Genomic DNA, 19,950 nt, shown 5'->3' on the forward strand with positions numbered 1-19,950 from the left:
GTTCTGTTAAGTTAGCAGTTAAGAGAACCGGATACCGTATGGTCGACCTCAGTTCAAATCCCAACCCCAAAAGCTTAAAAATCACCCTAAGTACATGTGTATGCGTGCCCAGAATTCCTGCCAGAATGGAGAAACGGAGGAGAAGGGATTACGGTATAACCCTGACCTGCGGTGGGGTGGGGTAGGGGGGATGCTTTCTTTCTCTTTATCTCCGTTTCTGTAGTGGGTGCACCTGCTCCATGGCAATTGAGAAAAAAAAGTATGCAGCAAGAGAACCCTTGGGGTTCATATCAGCTGCAGGTCTTTCTTCCCACCCTTCCAGACCTAGGCTGAGTTCACTTCCTATTATCTTTATATGTGGCCTGCATTTATTTTAAACTTAGGATGCTCATCAGGTTATTTCCTCACTTGCTGTATCACTGAGAATTTGCAGTGGGAAGCAGCTGTCATCCTGCTTAGAGACCTGACCTCCAGTAAAAAGAACCTTGAATAATGAGACAGGAAATCCACATTCCTTTCTAAGCTCTGTCTTTGCTTAGCCATGTGATCTTCAGTAAGTTTTCCCTCTTGATGAGTCTTGGTTTCCCCATCTTTCTTTTTTTGGGGAGGAGGGGAGAGAGGTTTTTGCTATAAGGCGCTTGCACTTGCCTGAAAGACAGAGTCAAAGAGACAGAGAGACATAAAGCGAGAAATTATCCCCCGGGGGGTGGCCATGCCACACTCTCTTCTCCATTCTCCTCTTGGGATCTTGGGCATGCACGCACATGCATCCCTTATGAGTTTAAGCCACCGGGTCTAGGATTCAAACCATGGTCAACTACATAGGAGTCCAGCGACATAGCCATTATGCCAACTGCTGGTCCCCATCTTTCATATGAGAATGTCAGACTTGCAGATTTTTCAGAAGTCTTTTTAAAAGATTTTCTGAAAATGTCTGTCTCACCTAATAAAATTTTTTTTGATTGAGATTAAATATACATAACATAAAGTTTACCACCTTAACCACTTTTAGGTGTACAGTTGAGTGGTGTTAAGTGCCTTCGTATTGCTGTGCTCTCAATGCCACCACTGATCCAGAACTCTTTTTCTTCATTTCCCTTTCCTCCTTTCCTTTCCTTTCCTTTCCTGTCCTTTCCTTTCCTTTCCTTTCCTTTCCTTTTCTCTTCCCTTCTTTCCTTTCCCCTTATTTTTTCTTTTTTGCTAAAGGACACGTGTGCTTGCCAAAAAAGTGACAGAGAGAGAGGAGAGAGAGGGAAAGTCAGAAAACGCCCCAGGGGGCATAGCATACCTCAATCCATTCTCCTCTTGGGATATGAGACATGCACGCACTTGGACCCACATGTTTTTCAGGGTGCAGTTTGCCATGTGGGATCCAGATGCCTTAACTACCATGTCACTGGCTGGCCCTTATTATTTTAAAAATGTTGCCAGAAGGTGTGTAGGCTCACCTGGAAGAGAGAGGGAGAGAGAGAGGAGAGAGAGAGAGAGAGAGAGAGAAAGCACCCTACATATGATGGTCATGCTGCAGTCCCGTCTCCATTTCCCTCTCCTTTAGCGATTCGGGGTACATACACGCACCTGCCCAGTGTGCTTTTCAAGCTGTCAGGTCTGTGCTCGAACTGGCAGACTGCCCAGATCCAGCTGCCTTCACCAGCATGCAGCAGGCTGGCCCCACACCTCTTTTAATCTTGCAGAACTGAAACTCTGTTCCCGTTCAACAACAGCTTCCCATTCCTGCCCTTGGCGATTCCCGCCCTTGGCAACCCCCATTCTCCTTGCCGTGTTTTACTGCTCCAGGGGCCTCCCGTGAGGCAGTCATGCACCTGTCCTCCCTGAGGGGCTTTCTGTACTTAACATGCTCTCAGGCTTCCTCTGTGTTGCAGCCTGTCTCAGATTTGCTTCTTCTTTAGGGCTAAGTAATATTCCATCAGAGTCATAGACTTTTGCTTATCCGTTTTTCTGTCAGTGGACACCTGGGTTGCTTTCAGCAACTGTAATGCTGCTACAAACATGGGTATGCAAATACTGGAGTCTCTCTTTTTTAGAGAGAGATTTTTGCTAGAGGGCATATGTGCTCACTGGAGAGGCAGAGACAGAGAGACAGAAAGAGAGAAATCACCCCCCGGGGGCGGGGTGGCCACCCCTTAGTGCCTTCTCCCTCCATTCTTCTTTTGGAATCTTGGGCAGGCATGCACATGTGCCAGGTATGAGTTTGAAGCTGCCAGGTCTGGGACTCGAATCATGGTCGACTGCGTGGGAGTCCAGCGACTTAACTGTTACACACTCAGCTGGTCCCCAAACTCTCTTTTTTAAACTGAGCTTTATAGAGGTACAGATTACATACGCTAAAATTCAGCTTGTTTTGGCATACAGTTCTGTGAGTTTCGACAAGCACAGGTTAGCATCAAAATCAAGATATAGAAACATGCTCCTCAAGTTCCTTTGTCTCGAACTCCAGCCTGGCAACCACCTATCCATGATCTGTCCTTTACTAGAATGGCACAGAAGTGGAGTCGGACGCTATGCAGGTCCTAGCGTGTGGCCTCTTTCACTTGGCACAGTGCGTTGGGCTGACCTGTGTCGTAGCATGTATCAGTGGACCGGCGGTTTGTTTTTTATGTTAGCCGAGCAGTCCTCTGTTGTGTGGATGTACCATGGTTAGTTTATCGCACACTGAAGATCATCTGGATTGTTTTCATTTCTGATGGTCACAGAGCTGTCCCAGTCACTCAGAGGCAGTGGATATAAGCTCCCATTACTCTTGGGAAAATTCCCGGGCGTGGGGTTGATGGGCCATCTGCATTTCCAGCGGCCTTGGTAGTGTCACTTCTGCTCTGTTTCGCTCTTTATTTAGCCGTGTTAATAGCTTCAGAGTGGTGTGTTAGAATATTCATTTGCCTGATAACTAACAACGTTGAACATTTGCGAATGTGCTTATTTGTCATTGGTGTATTTTCTTTGGTGAAATGACTGTTAAAATCTTTGGGCCATATTTTTATTGGATTGTTTGTTCTTATTCTTGAGTTTTGAGAGTTCTTGGAATATTCTGAATACAATTCTTTTATTAGCTGTGTTTGTACAGATTTTCTCCCAGCCTTTGGCTGGACTTTTAATTTCCTTAAGAGTGTGTGGACTGAGATGAGGGCTCTGACTTGTGGGCAGCGGAGGAAGTTTTCCCAGGGCAAAGCCAAACCACAGTGTGCTCATACCTGTGACCTCAGCTGCACGGGTGACTTCTGACCACCCACACCCACCTGTCCTTTTGCTAGAGCAAAACAAGCATTTCCTACTTACCTTCTGAAGTCCCTCTAAATCCAATGGCGGTCCAGGTCCTCGCGACCCTTGCAGCCCAGGTACTCAGCATTGTCATGACCTTGCAAGTTGTGCTCTGAAAGGTCCCGAGCTCTCTTTTTCATGTGTGTTTTTCTAAGTCAGTCCTATCTGAGTGTAATTTTAGTTCTGCCCGTCGGAAGTTCTCCAGAGGAAAGTATTATCTGTGTCTTCCACAGGGCACATTATGTGTAATCAGAACCAGAAAGCTGTCTTTAAGTTTTGCCCTGAAATGAAATAACAAGCAGTCTCAGAAGCTGAGGCGCAGTGGACGCTGGTTGGTCTCGTTTCTTGTTTACTGTTTCTCCTCCCGATGTGCCTATGTATGTTGGGTTCTCCCAGATGATACGTGTGTCTGGATGTACATGTAAATGACTGTATCTATATTTAGAATTCACCTTTTTAATAAGAACAACTTCTATAATTTGAAATTAAAAGGTGACTTTGGTTCAAACATTTTCTTTTTGCCTGGTGTACTGCTTTGCATGTAGCAGACACTCTGGTTACTAAGAAAAGTTACCGGTGTGAATATGTTCTAACTTCTTATCTTTCTTTTCATTTTATTTATTTTTTTATTTTAAGTTTCTGCTATAGGGCAAGTGTACTTGCCAGAGAGAGACAGAGATGGTGAGAAGGAATTGCCACTTCCTCCCCCCGGGGGGCTGGCCACGCCACAATCCCTTCTCCTCCATTCTCCTCTTGGGATTTTGGGCACGCACGCACACATACCCAGTGTGATTTTCAAGCCGTCAGGTCTGAGACTTGAACTTTGGTTGGCCACATGGGAGTCCATGCCATCTGCTGGCCCCCGGCCCCCTAACTTCTTAGCTTTAATTCTTTTTTTCTTTTTTTTGCCAGAGGGTGTGTGTGCATGGGAAAGAGGGAGGGATGGAAGAAGGGGGAGGAAGAGAGAGAGAGAGAAAGAAAGTGTTCCCCAGTGGGGCCTGGCCACACCACAATCCTTCGCCCTTCATTTCTCCTTGCTCGCAGGACCCTAGGCACACATGTACATACGTGGCATGGTTCTCAAGCTCCTGGGGCCCGGATTTGAACTGCAGTCAACCATGTGGGTTCTGGTTCCCCCTATACAGCCCTTGACTGCTGCACTCCAGGGCCAGCCCGGAGCTTTAATTCTTTTTGCTCACTCTTGACCAGTGTGCAATCAAGAGATTTCAGTTACACTCCCTTTATCCTAGGCCGTATCTTGACTCTCACAGATTTCTCTGCTGGCTGTGTAGATCGAATCCTGAACTGATAAAGTTTTTCAACATTAGGCTCAGTTGAAGATAGAAACAACCAGATAACGTGGCCAAAGCCACAGGCAATGAGTCTAAAACTCCTGTCTCTCCTTTAGGGCTAGAATGCGGAGTGTGTGGAAAACCCGTCAGTCTGATTTTTTGGTGGATTAGTGGACATCCTGTTGATAGCACAGTTGATGTGAGAAAGGGAACTGAGGTGCTGATGCCAGTCTGCCTGGAGACTGTCTTCAACTAGCACTTCAGCTAGTCATGTACTGTGCCTCTGTCGTAGACTTACTGAGTAAACAGTACATAAGTAAAAGGTAGTAATAGATATTTACAGTAATAAATAAAAGATATGAAGCCCCCTGCCCCCATTCCTCCTACCAGCCTACATGAAAAAGCATCAGATTTCCACCTGTCTAGTATGACTGGAAGCTGCCTGGATTCATGACAGGGTATTCACGGCTTTAAGAATGCTCAGCTGGGGGAACCAGCAGTTAGCGTAATGGCTATGTCGCTGGACTCCCACATAGTCGACCACGGTTCGCATCCTGGACCCGGTGGCTTAAAACTCATGCCAGGCGCGTGTGCGTACGTGCCCAAGATCCCGAGAGGAGAATGGAGGAGAAGGGATTGTGACGTGACCATCCCCCCTGGGGGGTGATTTCTTGCTTTCTGTCTCTCTGTCTCTCTCTGTCTGGCTGGCAAGCGCATGCACCCTGTAGCGAAAACCTCTCCAGGAAAAAAAAAAAAAAAGGACGCTCAGCTGGTTTTGCTGCAGTCACTTCCCCTCCCGACGCGCCTTGTGGTCTCCCCTCCTCAGCACGCGCCATGCGGGCTCTCTGGGTTCTGCACACTCTGCTTGCAGGGAGTTGAGAATTCTAGGTTGTACTTTTTCTTCATAACTCTGGACTAAGCACTAAGTTCTGCATTTGATTTGACGAATCGCGTCGGATGTTCCTGCTAGTCTCTCGTGTTCTTATGTACCCTGACTTTTTCTTCCAAGGATTACCTAACTTCTACCATTGCAAAAAGCGAATCAGCGGGTATTCCAGTTCAGAGCGTTAATTAGCATCTCATTTATCTGCGGTCAGCACGTCCGTCCTGGCAGGTGCCAGTCCCCGTCCAGTAGATCTAAACTCCCCATTGGGCGAGACGAATGGCACTCCATGGCAGGGAGTCGCCGGGGCTCCCTCGCTGCTCTTGCCCGCAGTCTCTTTACCACTGAGCCTGCAGGGGACTGCGGTGGAAGACCATCTTCTGGGCGAAAGATCTCCAGGTCTTTAGAAGTAGCTAAGGGGGCCTGCCCCCGTGGCTTCCCCTTTAGGTTGGGTTGAGTGGAAAGCAGGACGACACAGCCATCCCAGACTCAGACCTCTGCCTTAGAGTAACGGGGGGTGTCTCTTCAGCCTGGGGGTGAGCTGGTTCTCAGTGCTTTACCCTATCAGGGCCCTGTGTACTAAGGAGGGGCGGGGATGGCATTCCTCTGCCCTGTTTCTTTTTTCTTTTTTTTGAGAGGTTTTCACTATAGGGCGCGTGCGCTTGCCAGACAGACAAAGACATAGAGACAGAAAGCGAGAAATCTCCCCCCCAGAGGGGATGGTCACGGCGCAAGCCCTTCTCCTCCATTCTCTTGGGATCTTGGGCACGCACGCACACGCGCCTGGCGTGAGTTTTAAGCCACCGGGTCTGGGTCGCGAACTGTGGTCAGCTATGTGGGAGTCCAGCGACATAGCCATTACGCTAACTGCTGGTTCCCTTTTTTCTTTTTTTTGAGAGGTTTTCACTATAGGGCGCGTGCGCTTGCCAGACAGACAAAGACATAGAGACAGAAAGCGAGAAATCTCCCCCCCAGAGGGGATGGTCACGGCGCAAGCCCTTCTCCTCCATTCTCTTGGGATCTTGGGCACGCACGCACACGCGCCTGGCGTGAGTTTTAAGCCACCGGGTCTGGGTCGCGAACTGTGGTCAGCTATGTGGGAGTCCAGCGACATAGCCATTATGCTAACTGCTGGTTCCCCCTCTGCCCTGTTTCTAATCACAGGAGGCCTTAATCTGATTCGTTAAAAATAGCACAGAAATGCTTTATCGGTCTACCTTGGCTGCCATCATAAAGTACCACAGACGGGCGGCTTAAACAACAGAAGTTATTTTCTCACGGTTCTGGGGGCCTGAAGTCCAAGCTGTAGGTGCCGTGAGGCTCTCTTCCTGGTGCGCGGACGGCGTTTCTCCCGCGTCTCACACGTTCCTTCCTCCGTGCGTGCAGTCTCTTCCCGTAAGGACACTCGTCCTGTCAGATAGAGTCCCACCCTCATGACCTCACGTAACCGTCATTACTTCTGTAGAAGCACTGTCTCCACGCATGGACAGATGGCGGGTTAGTGCTCCGACATAGCAAACTGGAGGGGTATCCGAGCATTCACTCCAGGTACTGTGTTACCATTAAAATTTGATGTGGCTTTTTTTTTTGTTGTTCTTTTTTAAGATTTTTGCCATAGGGCACATGTACTCACTGAAGAGGGAAAAAATGAGTTATCCCACAGAGGGGATGGCCACGCTGCAATCCCTTCTCCTCTCAGGATTTTAGGCATGCATGCACATGTGCCTGGCATGATTGTCCAGCTGCCAGTTCTGGGACTCGAACTACAGAGTCGGCCATGCAGGATCCAGCTGTCTTAACCTTCACACCGCCTGCTGGCCTGGCGCGGCTTTGTTTTTAACTATGACATGCACCTCTCTCCCCAGATATCATTGCCATTTCATTCTAGAGGGAAAATAAGGACGAAACAGAGTGCCCTACCTCCGGGGAGCTCACTGAGCCCTAAGGGAGTGTGCCAAGGGGTGCGGGGAGGCCGGGCATGGGCCAGGGAGACCGAGCGAGATGTTCTGTGTTGTGCCTGGGAGTTGGGGTGCAGCCAGGAGAAAACAGAGAAGAGGACTACTTCCTGCCCCTGACCAGAGGCCCGGGGGGAAGGTGCCCGTGGCTCCAGTGCCAGGCACGCAGGGGTCCCCAGGAGACGGAGGTGGGTGAACAGCTCAGGTTTTCTGGGGGCTGCTGTCCCTGGGGGCGCAGTCCCTCAGTTCTGGGTGTATCCTCTCATGGACATTCTGGCTTCCTGCCTGACCACCATCCATGTAACCCTTTCGGAGCCACAGACAGAGCCAGCAGAGGTGGAGAGGGTGGGAGTGGCTGGGATGGGGCAGGTGCAGGCCCTGGGCCTGCATGGTGGGGAGCCAGCGGGGAGCGGCCAGAACTGCCCTGTGTTGAAGCATGAGGCTGTCTGCATGGACCCTGCTGTTCTGGTCCTGCCCAAGTGTGGGGCCAGAATTGCCAGGGCTTCTGATTTTTCAAGGGAAGCTAGAAATTATTTTTACATGAAACGCTTACGTATTTTATGTGTTGACAATTAATTTCTAATTAAACACCGTCTAGGCTAAGCGGAGTGCAGTGGGCTGGGATTCAGGCCACTCATCTGCTAGCTGGATGGGCAGAGTGGAGTGTGTGTCTAGCAGGTGGGCGAGGGGCTGTGGGGCTGAGGGGGCTCCTGAGGAAGACCTAGTCCCCCTTTCCCGTCCCTGGGGCCCAGGGTCATCACCCAGACTTCAGCTGCTTCCACTCTTACCTGTGCCTGCTTTGGGCTTACTAGACTGGGACTGGAATGCTTTGCCTCAGCTGGTGTTCTTGCCTGGGTGGCCTTCCCTTTGAAATGTGCAGGACCACCTTCCTTATTCATTTATCTTTCAGCTTAAAGTCCCAAGTAGGCTTTCTCTGACCCCTCCCCTCCACTCTCCTACATAATTCTGGTGTAGCTCTCTTGTGGCCTCTGACCACTTGACATCCTTAATGTGTACAGGTGTGTGTGTGTGTGTTCAGCCCACTCTAGAATGTATACTTCCTAACAGTCGCCCTGTTTTCTGCCCAGTCCCCAGCTTCTAGACTAATGGCTGACACACAGCCCCTGTTCAAGATGCTTAGTAAATAAAAGTCGAGAGAAAGGAGAAATAGGCTCTGACTTACGCTTTAGTTCTTTATTTTTTTGAAAGTTTCTTTCTTTCTTCCATGAGTAAGGAAGAGACAGAGTGGAGGAGGCACCCCGTTAGCCTTCACGCCGCAGTCCACCCCCAGCGCCAGCCAGCCCAGACGGGCTGGAAGGCCCCCGGATGAGAACCTGGACCCTGCGCACAGGGTCAGCCACACGGAGGGCTGTGCTACCCCTGCGGCACCATTGGGTCCCCGGTTCTGCATTTTTAGCTAACGCCTACAATTTAAGCACGCTTTGTTGTTGTTATTCTTGACAGTGAAGAGGAAGAAAAGTTCTAAGTCAGAGGCCAAGGGAACTGTATCTAAAGTGACTGGGAAAAAAATCACCAAGATCATTGGTCTGGGGAAGAAGAAGCCGTCCACAGACGAGCAGACGTCATCGGCTGAGGAGGACGTGCCCACGTGCGGTAAGACGGGCCCGGCCAGGAGCGAGCCCCGCTCCTCAGCGTGTCTCTGCTCTCCTGAGCCCCTCTGGTCCAGGTTCTTCTGCGGCTCATTGATTCGAGCTCCTTTGCATTGGATTAGCGATCATCCGAATCTTATTAATAAAAGACTTTGCAGGGGGTCGAAATGATCGCTAAGGTTCTTTCTAGAAAAAAAAGTCTCTCTTTGCTCCTATGAAGTTCTCTCAAGTTCCTTGTTTTATAAATAATTATTTATTTTAATTTTTTTATTATTATTATTATCATTCGATTTGAGTAGAGAGAGAGAGAGAGAGACAGAAACTGAGAAAGGAAGAGTGCGAAAGCAAGCCACCAGGCCGGGGACTCGAACCATGGTTGGCCATGTGGGAGTCCAGTGCCTCAACCATCACTGTACCTGCTGGCCCCTCAGATTCCTGTTACGTGTTTTTACTAGAATGTATACATGTGTGGTTAGTTTAAAAAGTTGAGCAAAACATTTATGGAATTAAAATTAGTTTTTTCCGTTCACCATTGTCTGCCCAGATAATTTTATCATGTCTACTAAAAATTGATACTGGGCCAGTGGGTGGTGTGGAGGTTAGGGCGGCTGAATCTACATGGCCAGGTGTGCAGTTTGAGTCTTAGATCTGGTGACCTGAAAAACACACTTGGGCGCGTGTGTTAGCCCCAAATCCCGAGAGGAGACTAGAGGAGAAGGGATTAGGGCATGGCATGGCGTCTCTCCTGGGTGTTAATTTTTCACTCTCCCTGTCTCTCTTGCTCTCTCTCTCTTGAGCAAGTACATATGTCCCATAGCAGACTACACGAATAAATAAATAAAACTTTTAAACAATTTTTTTTCAGAGAGATATATTTTTGCTATAGGGTGGGTGCGCTTGCCAGAGAGGCAGAGAGAGACAGAGAGATAGCAAGCAAGAAGTCATCCTCTGGTGGGATGGCCACACCACAGTCCCTTCACTCTCCTCTCGGGATTTCGGGCACACATGCCCACGTGCCTAGCGTGAGTTTTAAACCTCCAGCTCCAGGATTCAAACAACGATCAAATACGTTGGAGTCCAGGAACGTAACCATTCCACCATCTGCTGGTCCCATAACTAATAAAGCGTTTAAAGGCTGCCATGCAAGCCTGGTGCGCTCCGAGGTCCTTGACTCTGTCCTTGGTCAGGTCACAAGCTAGTCAGTAGCTACTGATGTTCGTTCTGTTACCTAACCCCAAGGAGAAGGCCCAGAGGGCGGCCACGCTGCCGAGCTGCCGCGCCGCTCGTGCCCCGGCCCTGCTCCCTGCCGCCTCCACCATTCCCGGAGCCTCCCCTCACCTCTCCCATCTCCCCCTGTGATAAAGTAGGAGGCAGGAAAGTGCACAACCTCAGTAGTTTCGTTTCTTTGAGTTTCTTAAGCTGTTCCAGGTCGGTGGAGGAAGTTGAGGTTCTGCAGTGAGGAATAATCAAACATTCATATGAAAAGCAGCTTCCAGACTGTGTCCAAAACCCTCCTTTCCCCAGCAAGAGCACCGAAGCTCAGAAAGGGTGCATGACCTGCTCTGAGTCACAGAGCCAGCACATGCCTTCTCCGAATCCTCCCCTAGCTCCTCATAAACAGCTTTATTTGTGCTGGTAATCAGGTGTCGCAGTAAATCCATTGCCAGGCACTTCCTTGGAAGCACAGTGATTGCTCAGGGCAGGGAGAGTGTATCTGCAGCATCTCATTATGCACATGTGGGTCTCCATCACACTGCTTAGTGGACAACTTCTGCCTCTATTAAGAGAACATCCTCTGTCCACAAGATTTTAAAACTGTCATCTGGTTCTTCACTGGGGTAAAGGGAGGCATCTTTAAAAAGGGGAGGGAGGAGGAGGACAATGGCCGTTTCAGTTACTTCGGTACAGCTGCAAAGTTTCAGGCAGAAAGAAGGAGCTGGACAAAGGCCAGAGAGACTGATCCTGCCAAGTCGAGTCTCCGCAGCTGCTCCTGCCCTGCTCCCGGAAGATAAAGTGCTGAGCTGGATGGGCCGGAAGGAAGGGCAGCTGAACAGACAGCAAACACTCCCCAGAGCTATGGAGAGCCGAGTTCAAATCCCAGATCTATGCGTTGCAGTCCAGTCAGCTGTGCCCCAGGACACATGATAAAAATGCTGTCAAGGGGCTGGCAGGTGGCATGGTTGTTAGGGACGCTGGACTCCCCCATGGCCAACCACGGTTGGAGTCCCAGATCTGGCAACTTGCTTTCTTGCTTTCTTACTCTCTCTGTCCCTCTCTGGTCAAATTGAAAAGAAATAAAGAAATAAAGTTGAATAAAATAATTGTTAAAAAAAAATGCTGTCGAGGCTTTCCTCGTGGAGACAGGAGGGGAGGCTCTCAGTAGATGTTCTCCAGGCGTGAGCGGGGGAGAGAGGGTGACCACGGCAGCCTGGCCCACAGGGGGTTCTGCTCCCCCTGCAGGTCCAGAAGTTGCTGCCTGAGGGCCCCCCCCCCCTAGCACTGGGCGGGTCAGCCTGCACAGAGATAATACGGTCTGTGCCCAAAGACCCCTTACCCCAAAGTCTCTTTTATTTGTCCTTCTCCGCTTACAAGTCCCAGCATCATTGTCACTTTATAAAGTAAGCAATTGTTATCAGGAAACGCATTTCCATTTTCTTCTCTTCCCCACCCCTATTTCCATCTGTCGTTTGGCTCTTGCAACACCCTCTGGATTGGCCTATTGTTGTGCTCTGTGTCTCCTCCAGGCCCCCAGCTGGAACTTTGAAACCTTAGACGACTCATACCATTTCTGTGTCTGATAAAACCGTTTCCTTTGCTGTCCAGTTCAGGGCCTCTGATAATCTTGCCTCAGCCCCACCCTTCTGACCCCTCCTACCTGCTCACCTGCTGTGCTACAGCCCCTGGTGGAGTCTGGCAGAGAGGAACAAGCAACTTGAGCCCACGTGGTGACGTGGTGACGGCGTGAGCTCCCTTCAGCACATTGCTTAGCCTCTGGCCACCTTGGTTTCCTCTTCCAGGAAACTCGGCACTTACAGTCCTTGGTTTCCATAAATACAGGAGAGAAAGTACTGCAACACTGAGTTCAATACCTACCTCGTGATTCGTGCCCAGTAAATGGCCATTTGTTTACCTGACTTGCTCTTTTTGTTTTTAATTTGCCATATGGCATTTGTACTCGCTAAACAGAAACAGAGACAGAGAGAATGTGAGGAAGCACCTCCCGGGGGTGACACCACACTGGAGTCTTTTCTCCTCCATTCTCCTCTTAGGATGTTGAGTGTGTGCACACGTGCCTGACATGTTTTTCAAGGTGCCGGGTCTGGGACTTGAACCGTGCAGTCGAACTATGGGATCCAGTCACCTAAACCAACATGCCACCTGGCTGGTTCCATTTTTCCTTTTTTTTTTAAATAAACATAAATATACCAGGAAATAGCATGAGCACATTGTCACATGAGTGGTATAGAAACTAGATACATGAACATTGAGACTAAATGTCCCAGTGTGTGGAATGGAGGGCTTCGTGGCATTCAGGTGGCCGGAGCTGAGTCCCAAGGGCTTACTGGGTGTTTCCAGGGCCTTTCCAGCTGTCCCGTTCTGTGACTTTGTGAAGTTCTCAGTGGTAGGGTTTCTTAGTGGACATACAGGGAAGTTACATACTTGTCACATCGCGTCACGCTCTACGTCCACACAAACATCAGGCAACCTTTAGTGAAGGGGGGAAGACTGCCTAGCACAGGAGCCGCCATGTCAGCTTGGTGCAAGCCCTTTCGAAGCTCTCGGGGAGGGAGCTTTCGACCTCGGCAGGGCCGTCATCAGCTGTGGGCAGGGTCGTCATCAGCTGTGGGCAGGGTCGTGACACCTGGTATGTCTGAAAGCTGTTCTGGGACGCCTCTCCCGTGGCCCCTCTCCTCTCGGCCGATCAGAGACGAGCACTTGCTGAGGTTCGGTACCAGCCACCTCGGGATGAAACGCCTCTCCGCAGGGCTGAGTTTCGGCCACTGTAACCAGAGCACAGTAGCCGCTTGGGCAGACACTCACTTCCCTTCCTGAAGGGAATAAATAAATGGAACCTTGGCGCACTTCTCCAAGGCTGCCCCCGCTGCTACCCTCCAGCTGCCTGAGCTCGACAGCCGCCTGGCACCCAGCGAGAGAAGCCAGAGAGCGGGAACAGCTGCCTGTGGGAGGGTTTAGGTCTGTTGCGCTCTGTGTTTTCTGTTTGTTTGTTTGTTCTCAGGCTATAAAGTTAATTTTATAGTTCCAGCGAACCTCCTCGTGCACTCTTGCCATGATGTTGCGAGGAACAGAGTTCTTTCTTTAGGATATGGAGCAGACATACTCTCAAATGTTCAACTGTCATTCCCAAGTAGTTAAGATACAGTAACGCCCTACATAATATAAGTACCCCGCCAAAGGGGAAAAAAAAATCAGAGTCTGTGTGGAATCGCCTTGCCAACCATTCGCTAGGTGGCCAGGGTGGGCCTGTGAGCTCCTGGGCCTGGAGTCCTCCCTGAGGGAGCCCAGTCCGCCGGTCCTGCTGCGCTTCGGCGCCACCTGGTGGTGCATGTCTGCTCCAGTTTAAAGGTTGCCTGGGATGGTTGGGGTCTGGGTGCGCATTGCTTTCATCCAGAGCCTGCCTCTGCTGTTAGATGATATTCGGGAGCACCAGGGACAGGCCCTCTGACTCCAGATGGTGTTGTCTGAATTACCCTGCTCAGCTCCTCCCTCCTCTGTGTTGCCAGCCCTTTCTGAGAAAGCGAGGTGGGGAGGGAGCAGACGGCAGGGAAGGCCGGTCTCCAAGCATGGGCAGGTCACCTGGCACTTACTGTCCACGTGGACAGCTCTGTCATCCCTGCGACGTGTTTTTCTCTCTTTGAGGCTGTAAATAAATCTGAGGGAGGTTTTTAAATATGGTCATTTCCCATGAAGTCATGTTCTAAATAAAATAGGAATCTGTTCAATATGACCATTCCCGTTGTGGCAGAAATGTCAAGAATTCATAGCATTCAGGGACTGTGAGCTAGCTTTTGTCAGGGAATCCATTCCCAGGGGCCCTGCACCTCTTCGGGAGCCGTCCTCCCCGTGGTGTGGGCCCTCCTTGGGAATTGCTGCCCCGTTGCTCTGGAGCCCCGCACATATGCAAGGCGTGTCCTACACTGGCCAGGAGCCCCACACTGGAAAGTCACGTGGAACTCGGAAGGGGTGTGGTCACTGGTTATTGAGAAGGCAGAGATACATTGGGCCTTCTAGTTCTGCTTAAAATTATTCCTAAATAAACATCTCAGCCCTTCCTTGCCCGGATCCCCACACTGTGTCTTCTGCACAAGGGCCAGGCTTCTGTAACTCACATCCGAGGTTCTCTGTCCTCTAGGTCACTGGCAGTCTGAAGGCTCGGTCTCTCCGCTCCTTCTCCAGGCCTGTTGAAATCCTCCCTCTCCCTGGCACACGGAGGGGCACCTCGGCCGCAGCCACCCCAGGACACACACCCGTTCCCCTTTTGCAGCTCTAGCAGTACCTCCCATCCGTCCCCAGCTTAGGTCTTCTCAGAAATCGTGTCTGTGTGTGCTAACCCTGGGCTCCAGATAAATCAGGTTGCTAGAGAGGGGCTCTTGCCTTCCATTTCTCTTTAGATATGCCATCACGTTTGTCAGCTCACGCTCAGAAAATACTTAGTGTTAATACAGTGGGGGCCTTTTCATAAGTACAGAAAAGTTGGCTTTCAGCACGACTAACTGCTGATGGACGGTATCAAGCCACAGGTACCAAGTCGTTCCAAGAGCCATTACTCAGATATTCAAATATTACAGTGGGCTTATGTTTTAGGTAGAATTTTTTAAAGGTTTTTTATCATATGGCATGTGTAATTGCTGGAGAAAAGACAGACAGACAGACAGACAGTAAGAGAAGTGAGAAATCACCACCACCACCACCACCACCACCCCCCAGAGCGGTTGGCCATGCAACAGTCCCTTCTCCTCTAGTCTCCTCCTGGGATTTTGAACACACAGGCACATGTAGCTGGCGTGTTTTTCAGGACGCCATGTTCTGGACTCAAACCGGGGTTGGCAACGTGAGAGTCCAATGCCTTAAACACCACACCACCTGCTGGCCCCACCATTTTTCTTTTTAAGCAATAAATGAATCAGAACTAAGTCATTTGCAAGTAAGTCGTTCATGGACTGACAATCGCGTGAGCCCATAGCTGTTAACAGCTCCTTATCTGCCACCTGTAGCTCCCAGCAGGGCTTCGGACCTGGCGTTGCTGTGTGGCCTTGCATTAATCACTTCCGCAGGCTGGGGGATCCTTGCCTCCTTCATAAAGCAAACCCTTTAAGATGCCTTCCAGCTTTGATTCTGCAGCCTCTTTTCACTAGGTCCCTCCAGTCCCTCCTAAATGTTTACAAAACACAGTTTCTAGTGAGTCGAACTTATTCTCTGAACACAAGAGGGCAGCCACGTCGCAGACCCTCGAGACCACAGGCTTGCTTCCCCATTTTTGCGCCTCACAAATGCACAGCTTACACCTCCCTCCCCAAATTTTTAGTCCTAGGAAAAGCAGTGTGTCCTTTTCCCAAGTGTGTGTTGGTAGCAATGCCATCACATTTAGCAGAACGAACATTTAAATTCTCTAAGTATGTACCTATTCAATTCCTTGAGAAATAATTTACAAATATTTATAAATAATACATGAAAATCATTCTCAATCCTGAACATTTATTTTTTCCATCTTTATAGCATTTATCCATTGCTAATAAAGTGAAATAGAATTTGAACATAAAAGAAGTAGAAAGAATTCTCTAAAACCCTTTGGAAAAGCATTTCTAAAAAGTCAGGATTTACAGTTGACTCTTGAACCATGTGGGGGGTTAAGGGTACCCATCCCCTGTGCAGTTGAAAATATACATTTAAATTTCGTCTAAGTTTGTGTACTGTGTGTGTGTGTATCAGGGACACACAAGGACTCTCAACAGTCTCATGCCACAATTCCCCAGCCTTCCCGGCCAGCGGGATGACAGGCATGTGCAGGTGGTGTGGACAGGTCCGGCAGGGAACTGAACTCGCCATCTTCCCCATGGGTCAGGCATTACCTGCATGTATGTTACCTCTCTACCGCTGGGCCAATCCCCAAACCCACATGCAACTTTCGTCTTCCTTCAGTTTCACTGCTAATAGCTTGGTGTTGACTAGAAGAACCCTTATCACCAGCCAGTTGACACATATGTTGTATATATATTACTTACTGTGTTCTAGAGAAAAGGAAATGTTAGTAAATCATACGGAGGAGAAAGAACGGTTTTTCTGTATTTATTTTTTTAAAAATCTGTACAGTGGTGGACCCATGTTGCTTAAACCTATGTTCAAGGGCTCTCTGTGTTTTATTCCTGTAACATTTTGAGCTGTGTGCGTGTGCGTGTATATGCATGTGTATGTATGAGTTGAAAGAGTAGCTAAATGACTTAAGTCGGGAATCCTTTTTTTTTTTTATTTCTTTTTAACCTGATAGTCATTATTTTATTTGACATTTCACCCACCGTCTCAATCTTAAGGGAGGGAGCAGTCCCTGACTAGCATTGAGGAGTGGCTGGAAGTCCCACCACCCTGTGAAATCTATGTTTTCATGGCTTGTTATTTTTAGAAAATTCCATTTTGTGTTTGCAACAACAAATGGTCAGTTCCCTGTATTTGAGGAATTTTCCTTTTTTTAAAAAAAATGAGAATAATAATTCTTCCTCTGTTCCATCTACTATGAGTAACACACTAAGAGACCGTGTGTGTCAGAGACACAGGTGACAAAAATTCATGCATGGTCAGACTCAAGAGTTTCGGTTTCATCTGGGCAAGCTCCCCCAGACAGTCTTCAAAGCAGAATGCTGAGATAGGACACAAGGGCCGTCTGGGGCCTCTGGCCTCTGCAGGAACCTCATACCAGAGACCTTCCCTCATTCGCTGGACTACTTCCAGTGAACTTATCACCTCCCGAGGCCTCCGTTTCTTGGAAAGTTTTCATTTTCAGATAGTCGTTTTTTCTCATGGTCAGCCAGGATCTGGCTTTCTGTGCCATTCGCCCTGCGTGCCATCGCTAGCTACTCAAACAGGATCTCTTTCCATGCGATTTCCCTCCCGTTGTTTGAAGGCAACCGTCATATCCCCTTTCCTTCTCGCCATTCAAAACCTGGTGGCTTAGTGGCTTTTCGCGTATCCCAGGCCAATTCTAGGTTCCCACACGTTAGATGCCTGCCAGGCAGGAATGTGCTGCTCTGCGTGCTGGGCTCTGCAGGAAGGCCAGGGCCTCCCTGGACATGCCAGGCACGTGCGCGCCCACCATCCAGGCTGGCCGAGGCGGGGTGGGCTGCAGTGGGAAGGCACAGCCGGGGCCCCTCTCTGCCTCCCTCTTGTCCTCTCTCTCTCATGAAAGAAAGAAACTAAAAAAAATCGATAACTGTTCTTAGCAATGTTACATCAGGGGTTCTGGATATGGTCTATGCCCTCTTGTGAAAAGCCCCCAAAACCCATTTCGAGATGGGCGATATTGCAGAAGTGGCTCTTTTCACATGTGCTTGCATTTTTTTTGGGGGGGGGAGAGGTTTTTGTTATAGGGTGCGTGCACTCGCCAGACAGAGACAGAGAGACAGAAAGCAAGAAATCACCCCCCCAGGTGGGATGGCCACGCCGCAATCCCTTCTCCTCCATTCTCCTCTCGGGATCTTGGGCACGCACGCACACGCGCCCAGCGTGAGTTTAAGCCACCAGGTCCTGGATGAGCACCGCGGTCGACTACGTGGGGTTCCAGCGACATAGCCATTACGCTAACAGCTGGTCCCACGTGTGCTTGCATTAAAGCCTGTGTGCGGGGTTTGCCTTCTGCACGCTACCTCCCCTGAGCTTGTCGGCAAGGGCACGCACACGCCACCGCTGTTCTCAGGAGGCTAAGGCCTGGGCTCTGTCTCGTTGCAGGCTACCTCAACGTGCTCTCCAACAACCGCTGGCGGGAGCGCTGGTGCAGAGTGAAAGATAATAAGCTCATTTTCCACAAGGACAGGACCGACCTGAAGACCCACATCGTGTCCATCCCTCTCCGTGGCTGTGAGGTGATCCCGGGCTTAGACTCCAAACACCCCCTGACGTTCCGACTGCTTCGCAATGGACAGGAGGTTGCTGTATTAGAGGTGCAGTATTTTCTTTTCTATTTTATTTGTTTGTTTGTTTGTTTACTTATTTATTTGGAGAGGTTTATGCTACAGGGCGCGTACGCTCACCAGAAAGACAGAGAGAGACATAGAGACAGAAAGCGAGAAATCACCTCCCAGGGGGGATGGTCACGCCACAATCCCTTCTCCTCCATTCTCTTGGGATCTTGGGCACGCACGCACACGCGCCCAGTGTGAGTTTAAGCCACTGGGTCTGGGACTTGAACCACGGTCGACTACAAGGGAGTCCAGTGACATAGCCATTATGCCAACTGCTGGTCCCAAGGCACAGTATTTTCTTCAAATAGTGATTTTCCTTCCAAAGCCAAATTCCGGTTTCTCTATCAAAATGTCTGACCGCTTGCCGATGGCATCTTTGTCTTCGATTGCTTTCCTTTCCTCTCACTTTGCCCGTTCTGTTAGCGTCTGTTCTTCTTCTGTCCATTTCTGTTCCCGAGGGAGGCTGACCAGAAAGCAGACGGTGCCATGTTTACTGGGCTGTGCACGTCAGACTTGTTTGCCAGATCGCCTCCTTATTTTGTTCCTGCTTTATATCTGTTTGCATAGAAATTAAATATACAATTCCATACGGTGGACTTTTTTAAGTGCCCGGAAGATAATTTATTTAAAAATTTCCAGTAACGCCTAACTATATAGGCTACCTTTGAAACGGCTGTAAATGTCTCCTTTAACCTAGCCTTTGAAATGTTCTTGGCTTCCTTGCAGACGGAACAGACATCCTGGACCAGCTGAGTGCCTTCCAGACGGGCCAGTGGGCCACATTAACAAAACCGAAAGAACACAATCAGTTTTAAGGACCCTGGGCTTTGTTGGGAATTATTATTTGTTTGAATGCTTTTCTAGAACTTTTTATTCACTAAAGCAGAAAGAGGCAATTATCTTAAAAGTAGTTTACGTGCAAAACGTTCATTTGGGGAAATTTAAATTTTATTTATCACCTTACGAGATGAACTTATTTTCTACCCAGTGTTAATTCAGACCTTTTTCCTTTGTCTCTACCGCCTATTTAGTAATAATATTATTATTACCTAATGTTATTAGATTAGATTAGTTAGATTTGGTGGGCGGGACCAATGTGTGACTCAAATTAATTGGGCAAGCAGCCGAATTGTACATGACTGTGTAGCAGTAACGATCAGTGGAGGAGATAGCACAGGACTGTGACCGGAATCAAGGGGGCCCAGTTAGGCAATCCAGAGGATCTTCAATTCACAAATAAGACTTTGTTTCAGGTACTAGTTTTACAGAAACCACTTTTTCTTTCTTTCTTTTTTTTGGAGAGGTTTTTGATATAAGGCACGTGCACTCGCCAGACAGACAGAGAGAGACAGAGAGACAGAAAGCAAGAAATCACCCTCCAGGGGGGATGGTCATGCCGCAATCCCTTCTCCTCCATTCTCCTCTCGGGATCTTGGGCACGCACGCACACGCGCCCGGCATGAGTTTTAAGCCACTGGGTCCGGGACGCGAACCGCGGACGACTACGTGGGAGTCCAGCGACATAGCCATTACGCTAACTGCTAGTTCCCCAGAAACCAATTCTTAATCCCTGCAAATCTCAGACATTCAACCCAGAAGCAAAAGAAAACTTTTTTTTTCTGGAGAGGCTTATTATTATTTTTTATTATTATTATTATTTTGCTATAGAATGCGTGCACTGGCCAGAAAGACAGAGAGACAGAAAGCGAGAAATAACCCCCCCCGGGGGGATGGCCACGCAGAAAT

The 19,950-nt window shown here is 49.1% G+C and overlaps 1 protein-coding gene across 3 annotated transcripts in view; it reads left to right on the plus strand.

Moving 5' to 3' along the window:
• The window catches only part of AFAP1 (actin filament associated protein 1), a 183,789-nt gene that overhangs the window by 122,066 nt on the left and 41,773 nt on the right, over positions 1-19,950 (plus strand). For 2 of the 3 annotated variants that reach the window (XM_006153638.3, XM_006153640.3), the window contains exons 9-10: positions 8,871-9,020; positions 17,972-18,183. In XM_006153638.3, the coding sequence (XP_006153700.1) occupies positions 8,871-9,020; positions 17,972-18,183 (362 nt within the window). The remainder of the gene's footprint in view (positions 1-8,870; positions 9,021-17,971; positions 18,184-19,950) is intronic. The other variant, XM_027773866.1, reaches the window with a different exon arrangement.

The sequence above is a fragment of the Tupaia chinensis genome, unplaced genomic scaffold (genome assembly GCF_000334495.1).
Source record: "Tupaia chinensis unplaced genomic scaffold, TupChi_1.0 Scaffold000384_1, whole genome shotgun sequence".
Taxonomy (NCBI): Eukaryota; Metazoa; Chordata; class Mammalia; order Scandentia; family Tupaiidae; genus Tupaia; species Tupaia belangeri.